Source organism: Phyllopteryx taeniolatus, chromosome 7 (genome assembly GCF_024500385.1).
Source record: "Phyllopteryx taeniolatus isolate TA_2022b chromosome 7, UOR_Ptae_1.2, whole genome shotgun sequence".
Lineage (NCBI taxonomy): Eukaryota > Metazoa > Chordata > Actinopteri > Syngnathiformes > Syngnathidae > Phyllopteryx > Phyllopteryx taeniolatus.
Genome location: NC_084508.1, coordinates 17,149,431 through 17,160,855, shown reverse-complemented (window position 1 = coordinate 17,160,855; position 11,425 = coordinate 17,149,431). Strand labels below are relative to the sequence as shown.

The window sequence follows — 11,425 nt, the reverse complement described above, 5'->3', positions numbered from 1 at the left end:
ATTGACTGTTATTTTCTATTGGTACTGTAAAGAATGCATTACTTATGTCTACTACTGTAAACACAGTAGCGTCTGGTCTTAATGAATTTAACAATGTGCGTGGGATTGGTACGCATGCTGCTCTCTGTATTACTGCAGCTCATCACATTCTTTTTTATCTCTTATTTTTGTGATAAGCTACAAGGCTGCAGACAACAGGGCCTTCCCCACGTTTAACTGTGGTTTGTCTGGGATATCGATTGTGTAATAGAATGTACTTTCTCTGTTTTCCAGTGTTACATCAAGGTCCTCTCTTTTTAATTTATGTTTAATTCATATTTGAGTACAAGTCCTAGTTGGAATAAGCCGTCTCTTCCCAACAAATTCACAGGGCACTCCGGGACTTCGAAAATGGGCATTCTACAAGGTTATTTCAGGTTTTTCAGTGTCCAAACTCAGAATGTCCTGTAAATTGAAATCCACCTCCTCATTCTCTGTAATGTTTACACAAGAGGATTTGTTGAGTTGGGAAGCAGGCTGGCCTAGTCATGCAGTAGTTTGTCCGTATTCTCTTTTATTTTTCTTTTTTTCTTTTTTAGGGCATTCACGTGCAATGTGGCCCTTGTTTCCACAGCACCAACAGATGGTATTATCATAATAATTTCGATTTCTACCATATCTTACTCTCCCACGGTCTCTGCCGTGTCCTCTAAAATTATCTCTCTCTCTGCCTTGATAGTATATTTCTGCTTCTTCGTCGAGGAAGACATCTATCTTCTCTTTTTGTTTTTTGTCTAACACTCTTTCTGCGTGGAGGGCATGATTAACATATTCCTCCAGAGGGCCAGTTGCTAGGTTTATCCAATGTTTATCTACCCATCTGTTAATGTGTTCTTTCGAAATCACATGTAAAGCATTTTTTAACTGTTGTTGATAAGGTGTGATGCCGGCTACGGCCTTTTTCACATCCTCATTAGTCCAGTTTAACCAGAAGAGTAAGTCGTCAAATCCATCTTTTTGTATTTGTGATATATCATTTTTGTGTCGACACTTTATTTCGTTTTGAAGTTGAACTATTTTTTGCGAATTTAGCTGGCCAGCGAAACCGTATTTGGTTATCCACGTGTTTAAATCTTCTATTTTGAAATGGTTTTGAAGTTGAACATATTTCCAATCTTTACACGTTAGGTCTATTTTTTGATCCTGTTTACTGTTATTTATTCCCATTTTTGTGAATTTGGAAGTCAGTTCATTTGCACCTAGAGTGACCTAAATACTGACTTTATTCAAAAATGACAGGGTGACAATAAATGTCTGAGTTTTGGTAATTCTCAAGCTTCTACCCTAATTGGGGCGGAGAATTCTTGCCTTTGCTTCCAAACTCAGTTGTCACTTACAATCCCGTCTTATACATTCATACTTTTACACATACACACGATATTAATAACGTTTTTATAAACACACGAAAACACGGAAACACAGAAACACAGAAATACAGAAATACAGAAATACGGAATTTAAGTACGTACAGGACTCCGCCGTCCCCACGGATTTTATCGGATTCCGTCCTCCATCTAACTTGCCAGGGACTAGTATTACACAAGGTTTATTCTGCCGCAGACTTCTTCGTCGCGCAATTCATTCACTCTTTTATTCCTTTTTCCTAAAAAATTTTTTTTAAATTTAACTCACCACTCGTCTTCAATCCTGTGGATTGTCGTCAACCTTCAGATCCCAGTTGAGGAGGACGAAGACCAGTCCCGTAAAAGGGTCTTACTTGCCGTGGCCACGGTCTCTTAACTGGAAGTCGGCTCCACAACTGGAATCCTCGGGTGTGTTGACATCCGGCTCGAAGGACCAATTTAATGTTGGATTTATCTTACCCAACATTATAAAAAATAGACACAAAAGGAATGAAGACGCTGGTTTCTTTTTCTCATGAGGAGGGCGTATGGGAGATTGTTCAGATCACAGCCTCTCAACACGCTCTAAACAATCCCCCCCCTCGCTCCTGCTTTTATTTGAAATAGGAGGGATTTACAAATCATAATGTTCTAAGCAATAAGACACAACACAAAATATTTGATAATAAGAGGGTTTTTCCCAGACATAGTATTCTAAACAATAAGACACAACACATAATATTGAACCAACACCTGTCACGACCCGACCACATCCGATCACGTCCTTGGTCCAGGCGCCCTTCCATCGGATGATGCTGAGTCTTCTTTTTGAAGGCGAGACATCTAAAATTGTCCATTATACTAATGCAAGCTAAGCAAATAAATGATAACTTCTACAATTTATCTAACAGTTATGTAATACTATGTTGTATGCTAATAGAACGGTAAAACGAAGCAATACAAAACTACAATACAACAATGTTAAATATAATATTTATACTGTGTGACTGCAGTGCACACCCAGTGGTTTAATAAATACCAACAAGATAATGTTGGTGCACTGTTCTCAGACTTATTTACTATCATGTGCCCTTTATAATACTTTTGGGTTATAAAAGCAGATAATTTTTTATTCCGCCTTACACAACATTTGTTATTGCAATGAAGGTAGGTTAGTCTATGAGTTGCCATAGTGTTGCTGTATGTTCTAAGATGGACTCCCTGCCAGTGGCACTGGCTCAGTAAGGTGGCCAAATAGCATTAGTTTAATCCCCAGGATCTGGCTTTGCTAGCCCCCACCTATTCAGCTCTGCACGGCTGCACAAAGGCAGACGAGGAGCAGAGCTCCATTGCGATGGCCTGTGCATTTACACTAACATGGTGCATTTAGAAAAGTTTGGCGCATCTCTGTGGGACAGAGTGACGGCATGATGCGGACACACACACCATGGATATGGTTGATTCTGATTCTTGGAACAGGTAACAGTAATAAGTGGATGTAATGCATTGTAGAATCTGTTCACCTATATGGTTCTCTATAGTAAGCTCTATGTCTGCAGGACAATGCCTATTCTTTTTTTAAAAGTAAATCTATATACACATTTAAGAGAAACAATGTGAAGAGGATAATACAGAACATATAGGAGAGTTACGTAACCTCCTGGGCTAGTTAAGTGGCTGTTCTGGGTAATGTGAAGATGTGGACATCAAAATGGAAAACTGGTTTTGACACATGATAGTGTGTTCTGTATGTTTTTATTGTTTAGACTAGATAGAATCACTTTCAGAGGAATCTGTGTTTAAGTCAAACTAAGAGTGTAGCTACTATAACCTTTAACGAACAAGGAGAATATTTATATTTAATTTGGATTAATTTGAGAAATTGACATTTAAAAGATTATGGATGGATGTTTTGTGTGCCTGAAAATGACCTTTTTTGCAAGTTTGGTATTCTTTTTTTTGTGTGTATAATGGCTGGTCGGTACAATGAAAGACTGGTTAGCACATCTGCCTCACAGTTCTGAGGACCCGGGTTCAAATCCGGCCTCGCCTGTGTGGAGTTTGCATGTTCTCCCCGTGCCTGCGTGGGTTTACTCCGGTTTCCTCCCACATCCCCAAAACATGCGTGCTAGGTTGATTGACGACTCTAAATTGCCCGTAGGTGTGAATGTGAGTGCGAATGACTGTTTGTTTCAATGTGCCCTGCGATTGGCTGGCGACCAGTTCAAGGTGTACCCCGTCTCTCGCCCAAAGATAGCTGGGCTAGGCTCCGGCACGCTCGCGACCCTCGTGAGGATGAGCGGTACGGAAAATCGATGGATGGATAATGGCTGGTATTGAATTTGAGGAATCGACATTTAAAAGGCTATAGATATGTTTTCCAGTCATCTGACAAAGTCACAATATAGACGGTTACATCGCCCTGCTTTTACAATGTTTGCCTGATCTAATAGAAATCTGTACTTTAACTGGTACTTTAACTTGTTTGTTACTGTATATTGAAAATAATATCCTGGCCCTAAGCCCATAAACCCTCTGAAATCATGGAAAAATGTAATGCTGCTGAAAAATAATCTACTTTAGGCTGTACCGTAGTGTAAAATGTTTTGTCTTGCTAAATTCCCGTGATTTATTTCATTCCACAGGTTCCCTCTGCCAAGAGCTAATAGACCACTGTGATCCGAGCCCCTGCCAGAATGGGGTGAGGTGTGAGAACCATGATGGGGGGTACATGTGTCACTGCAGCAAACAGCATAGCTATGGCTACCTCTATGGAGGTGCAAACTGTGACGTGAGGTTGGTGGGCTGTGACGGCCATGAGTGCCAGAACCAAGGCTCCTGCAATCCTTTCCTGCTGGATGGAACTCACGGCTACACCTGCTCCTGCTCGCCTGGATACACCGGCCCCCTCTGCAAGACCCCCACCACCTTCTCATTTGAACGCAGTGGCTACCTTCTGCTACAGAGCCCCTTTGTGGATCCAGAGATCTCTTGTAATATCACCCTCAGCTTCAAGACGGCTCTGCCCAAGGCTATATTGTTCCAGCGGAGCATCAGGGGCCTACTGCTGATTCTGGAGCTGCAAGAGGGGCAGCTTCACCTCACACTGAGGATGGAAGCTTCCGCTGGGCTCCATGCACAGAGTCGAATCGGGGCTTTGGAGCTGTCACACATAGTCACAGATGGAGAGTGGCACACTGTCGAGGCAGTTCTCACAAATTGGGTGCTCAGTCTGAGACTCTTGGATGATGCAGCAAAGTGTCAGAGGCAGCCATGCTACAAGGTGGCCGCAGTCCATAGTAACATGGACGGCCTGGTGTCGCCTCCTCAGAACACCTTCATCGGAGGAGTGCTAAAGGACTTGAGCCAAGACTCCACAATTTCGGCTTTCATAGGTTGCATGCGGGATGTCTTGGTGGACTGGCAACTGGTTGTCCCTGAGGAGTGGCTGAGCGACTCTGCTGTGAATGTGTCCCCCGGCTGCAGCCACCGGGACCGCTGCTTAGATGTGCCTTGCCAAAACAATGGACGGTGTGTCAACTTGTGGCAAAGCTACCAGTGCCAGTGTCCAAGGCCTTACGAGGGGCAAGACTGTGAAGAGGGTATGTTTTTGTATGATGGGTCGTCAGGGACAAAAATCAGGATTACTTCTCTCATGCACTCTCACGAAATGCTCTCATACACACTACTGAAATTTGTTTTCACTCACACACACACGACTGAAAAATAATTTTCAGTCGTGTGTGTGTGAGAGTTTTAGTAGAACTGACTTTTAATTGATACTGACAGCGAGGTACTGTATTCATTTATCACCATTTATCAGCACTGTTTATTATTCTAGTTTGACGTGTAGAACTGCATCATATTGACAACTCTCTCATGTGGCTCAAGAAGCATGATGGAGTACAGTTCTACACAACTGTAAATTACTCTACATGCAAAATAATAAATATTTTGCTAAATTCATTCTTTTGTAACATTGGGCACCACAATTTGCATAATTGTTTTTTTTTGGGGGGGGGGGGGGTGTAGACAAGCTTTGATCTAGCTCTTGTATTTGATCTCATTATATTGTGCAGGTTTGTTTGTTCAAATATCCATCCATCCATTTTCTGAGCCACTTCTCCTCACTAGGGTCGCGGGCGTGCTGGAGCCTATCCCAGCTGTCATCGGGCAGGAGGCGGGGTACACCCTGAACTGGTTGTCAGCCAATCGCAGGGCACATAGAAACAAACAACCATTCGCACTCACAGTCATGCCTACGGGCAATTTAGAGTCTCCAATGAATGCATGTTTTTGGGATGTGGGAGGAAACCGGAGTGCCCGGAGAAAACCCACGCAGGCACGGGGAGAATATGCAAACTCCACACAGGCGGGGCCAGGGATTGAACCCGGGTCCTCACAACTGTGAGGCTGACGCTGTAACCAGTCGTCCACCGTGCCGCCTTTGTTCAAATATTTCCACATATTTTAAAGATTACTAATCTGATTAACTGAGTTTTGGGTTGCATTATTTAGTGGATAAGAGGAGAGTAATGATTGAGCCCATCAAAAGCAACAGTAATGACTCATGGAAGAAATATTCTAATCTGACTCACTAGATTAAAATATTTTGGATTTATGGACATCATGCAAGCCAATGACACATCACTCAATTGATAATTGATAGCTGCAATCAAAACATGTTCACGAGGGGGACAATTTGTTCATAATAGTTTCTTGTACCCCAGTGTATGAAATCGTCAAGTTCTTCCTCTGAGGATATCTTTAGCCCCTTGAGTCTGGAAAAGCAGATTAGTGATCACACTGTCTGATGGGGACACCCAGTCGCATGCTCATCTCAACATCTAGGATGTGTTTCGTGTGAGTGGCAAGTCCATATTCATGTGTTATGATTGTCCTACCATATTGGAAATTGCTGACACTGTCCAGACATCCTGGATGTAGCCTGCTGGTCTCAAGGTTTTCTCTTCCTGTCACTTTTGAGTTTTGCTCCTTGAGTGTGAAATATTTTTGTTGAAAGCAAATTAAAAACAATTCAACACCAAATAGACACCTCATTAGGTACATCTGCACAATCTAAGGAGGTCCATTACAAGAGCTGTATAAAAATCCATCCATCCATTTTCTGAGCCGCTTCTCCTCACAAGGGTCGCGGGAGTGCTGGACCCTATCCCAGCTATCATTGCGCAGGAGGCGGGGTACACCCTGAACTGGTTGCCAGCCAATCGCAGGGCACATACAAACAAACAATCAACCATTCTCAACCACATTCACACCTACGGGCAATTTAGAGTTGTCAATTAACCTACCGTGCATGTTTTTGGGATGTGGGAGGAAACCGGAGTGCCCGGAGAAAACCCACGCAGGCACGGGGAGAACATGCAAACTCCACACAGGCGGGGACGGGGATTGAACACCGGTCCTCAGAACTGTGAGGCAGACGCTCTAACCAGTCGACCGCCGTGCCGCCTGTATAAAAATAAAAATTAAAAATAAATTTAAAAAAAGAAAATCTGTCCTTAGAACAATAACGCTGAGACTGCGGCATTGTTGAAGTATCCTTGTACAAGATACTGTATACCCAATTGAACTGATACTAGATTATCGTGTGAATGACTGAACAACTTTCTTCCTCCTATATTATTAAGGTACAGCGGCAGGCCATGGATTTGGTACGCTGGCCTTCAATGGGCTTTTCCTGACTTAATCCAGCTCTCAATAGCAGCACAATCATGTCGGCATTACAGAAATCATCAGTACTATACAAAAACACAATTTGACAGCATGCAACAGTACTTCATTTGGGGCAGTTAACAATCAATATTTTAACTAACAGAACAAAAACATGAAAAAATACATTATACTCAACAGAGATGCTTATTGTTAAATATATTAATGTGTGCAGATCGCTACAAACGTGTTTTGCTAGTCAAACTTGGATCGCTCTGGTCAACCAATCAGAGCAATGGAAAAAAATGCTGACTTTATTGTGGGCCAGCTCGATGGATCTGTGAGGAGAATTTGAAATAGTTAAATAGTTAAAGAGACATTCCCATTGTTAATTTAGTTTAGTAAGTTGCATCAGCAAAGACTACTGATTCTGAAGGCTCTGGGCAGACTTGATCGACAATGGCAGCACACAGAGGCTGAAACCTGATTGGACCAAAAAAAAAAACAAATCGAACATATATGTACAGGAAGCGGCGCACCCAAGAGAAACACTACGAAATTTAGTGAAAATACTGTTGGGAACACATGATTACAAGTTCATGGAACAAATATTAGAATTAAAGGGTCATGAGGGTATAAATGAAAGTGCTTCTGATAGCGTTCAGGTCCACAGAGAAGGCCATGCTGGTCCTGACTACATGACGACTCACCACCGTTAAGGTACCATGTGACATGTCTTTTTCCTCACCTTCAGAACATGTGACCGCACGCTTTGGGAGCGAGGACTCACTCAGTTACGCTGCCTTCACCGTCACAGATGACCTGGGTCAGGATCTCTCAATCTCTCTCTTCCTGCGCACGCAGAAGCCCGGCGGCCTCCTGGTGGCTGTGGGCAACAGCAGCACGCAGTACCTGCACGTGTGGCTGGAGGACGGCTTGGTCACAGCTCAGCTTGCTGACGTTGACATCCTGAGGGGGGAGAGCGCGGTCAATGATGGGGAAGTTCACTTTGTGAACGTGGAGGTGTCACAGGGGTACATGACGCTGCATGTGGGGGCTCACAAACAAGCTGAGGTGGATGTCAGGACTGATGGAGTTCAAGCAGGAGACATTGTGTGTGTCGGAGGGCTGCTGGAGAGCGATACTACCGCAGGTTTTGGTGGACATTTTAAAGGATGCATCCAAGACCTGCAGATAAATGACAGGAGGCTTCAGTTTTTTGGTTTGGACACCTCAGTTCGGACATTCCCTTTGCAATTTATGGAGAATGTGACTGCTGGCTGCTCTGGAGACAACACCTGCAGTGTAAGTGGACCACCTGAACTCCTTGGTGTCCCTTTATTTACAGTTTTTCCCTTTTGTTATACCTTGACTTTAGAGTAATTCGACTCACATGTATCTCAATTTACAAGCCGCTGCCGGGTTGATTTATGTATTTATTTTTTTTGCTTTGTGATGCAAGCCAAAATTTGAGTTAAGAGCCAGCTACAGCTATAGGCAGCCGTTCAAGAACTGTGAAAAAAAAATGGAGAGTCCGAGTGACCGAAGCACATAAGCGATACAGATATAGATGCATGGAAAACCAGCTTATTTCTTTACATTCTCTTTTATTGTGTTTTTATACAATGCAGTGGTATTTTTCCTTATCGAAAACACATAACAAAACAAATGTCAATGCTTTTTGGTGACTGGAACAGATTAAAGGCATTTCATTTCATTTCAGTATTGATTTGATATACTGTAGGTCTATGAGTAAATTGGATTACGCACTTGGTGACGGAATTAATTAAACTCGTAATTTAAGGTACCACTGTACAGTAGTTGCATTTCATTATGAATACAAAGGTTTCAAAATGAGCTGACCGTACTCCACTGTTATCATTCTCTCTTTTTCAGAGAAACCCTTGTCTAAACGGGGGAATGTGTTACTCCCTGTGGGACGATTTCACCTGCACCTGCCCACCCAGCACAGCAGGGCGGCACTGTGAAGAGGTCAGATGGTGCGAATTGTCTCCATGCCCTGCAGACGCTGAGTGCAAGATGCTCAACCAAGGTTATGAATGTAAGTAAAACCTTCATTCTGAAGCTAAGATTCATGCCATTTACCTGCACAATTCCGTGAAAGACACAAAATACTGTATTACAAACATCTTTCAGTAGGATGCAAAGCTGTTATACTGTACAAGCAACTGCAAACTCCAAAACCCGATAATAAACATATTGTTAGATGAATACCTCTCTGACAGTGTTAATCAAGCTGGAGCATAAATATCTTTGTAAAGACAGAATTTGAGATACATGATGTTCAGTTGCACCTAATCAATTGTATAGTGAGTCATTAGTTCGTTGAAGGATCTTGGAGGTTGGATCGGTTTTTCTATTTTTATATTGTCAGGGTTAAGTAAAACTGTGGTATTTATATCTTAGTCTGTGACTTTAAAGTCAATTCATAATTGCTAGTTGGCCCCTTTGCCTTTCAGATAAAAAAATAAAATAAAAATCATAGAAAAAATAAATCAGGATTCCTACACTCCATCATAGTACATTTTATTGTGTACTACCCAACCTTTGACTTGTTTCTGTGTTGTGATCATGTAACACACGCTTAGGGACCTCAATCCACGCACACAGTGCTCCGTGTCCATGAAGTACTAAAGTAGCAATGGCTTGAGCCCACATTATCCTTTTTTTTTCTTTTTAGCAATGTTGATCCTTTGTCCCGTAAGTGAACCCGTGCTTAGTGATTAACTCACTTGAATAACTAATAACTACCACTTTACACATGAATTACAACATGGGGTTTGTTTAAAATGAGTTTAGCAGCTTCATCATTTGAACAGAGAACTTTGAACAATTAGCCTGCTTTGTTTTTGATACTTTTTCCCACTTTTGTTGACAGCTCAACCTTGGCCGGTCTTTGCTCTACTCAGTATTACTACAGTCTCCACATTCTAGTAGTTATATACAGTCATAAAATGACAGTGGCCAAGACAGTAGGCACTTCTGGATTGTCATAAATCATCAAGATTCCAACTTGGTTCATTAAAGGTCCCATAGTTTGGCTTTTTTAAACCTCCTCTAACATGGACTTAGTATAAAAGTGTCAATTTTATTAATAAAAAAAAACAAAACAAAAAAAACACCTTGGTTTTGTCATGCGAGTGTCCAGAAAAGGACCCTCTGACAGCTACTTCTGTTCGACGCAGTTTTGTATCCACTTTGTCCATATTTGGCTAAGACCAGCCCCTTTACTCTGATTGGTTGCCTCTATGTAGAAGACTCACTTGTGAGCGGACAGGTGTTTGTTATGTTGACAATGCCGGCTCGGGAGCGGAGAGGTAGGCGGAGATCTTCGCTAGTGACAAAGATAAACTTGAGAAATTCAAATGACCTGATTTCGGGCCTCGGCAGAAAAACGTCTGGAACTCACAAATGCGTGGATGATTTGAATTCATATGTCACATGCTTGCTGAGGCACTATAAAGCCAATATTACATTCCAAATATGAAAACTTGTGCAACTTGCTGTTCGTCACTTGGTCCGTCTGCAATTTGAGTGCCCGGTAACTCAAACAAACTATTCAGTCAGAGGGAGTCCCGCGGTCACTTCCGTTGTATGCTAATGTCGCTGTGTTGTCGTTTTAATTTGTTGTGTTGTGGCGTTTGCATTTGTTGTGGCCTGTCTCGGCCACTGTATAAAAGCATATCTCATTACACATGCTTTATCATAATTCTTCATCAGTGATTACCTTGAGAAAATATCATAGACACCAATGCAAAAAAGCAAGAAAAGAGTGCAGGCAGGAAACTTAATAGTATTTATCATAAAAATCAAAGGAGCTGAATGGCAGTAAAAATCCCAAATGGTAACGTTCCAAAACATACAGACACTAGGAAAGCAGGCGACCACAGAAGACAATGGCCAGATAAAGACTGAACAGAAACTTAAAAGCAAACAAAACTAAAGCAAGGTACACACATACCAATTTTTAACATCTTAAGCAATTTTGTAAATGGGAAAGACCTCACACATTACAAGTTAAATATGGGCAAGTTTGTGCTTACCTTACCAAATGTCGTAGTACAAAGACTGACCTGCGAGAGCCGGCATCGTGTCACAAGACATCCAGACTGTCGGATAACCAACCACTCAGGATAGTCTTTGAGAGACATGTTCGATAATCGGGCTTTTGCTGATTTTGATCGGAAGAGAGAGAAAAATGCTCAAATTCGGTCCGATTATCGGTACGTGTGTACCCAGCTAAACGAAATGCAGAAACTAATCGAGACAAGGTACACCTGGATAAGACAAGGTGGAAGGAGAGAGCTGATTGGTGGACATGTGAGGAGGCACGACAGAGGTGTGACTGA

The 11,425-nt window shown here is 42.2% G+C and overlaps 1 protein-coding gene across 3 annotated transcripts in view; it reads left to right on the top strand.

Moving 5' to 3' along the window:
- crb1 (crumbs cell polarity complex component 1) overlaps positions 1-11,425 on the top strand; it is a 35,694-nt gene that overhangs the window by 8,882 nt on the left and 15,387 nt on the right. For 2 of the 3 annotated variants that reach the window (XM_061778460.1, XM_061778459.1), the window contains exons 6-8: positions 4,028-4,984; positions 7,810-8,360; positions 8,952-9,117. In XM_061778460.1, coding sequence (XP_061634444.1) covers positions 4,028-4,984; positions 7,810-8,360; positions 8,952-9,117 — 1,674 coding nt within the window. Of the gene's footprint in view, positions 1-2,018; positions 2,862-4,027; positions 4,985-7,809; positions 8,361-8,951; positions 9,118-11,425 lie in introns of those variants that run through there. The other variant, XM_061778461.1, reaches the window with a different exon arrangement.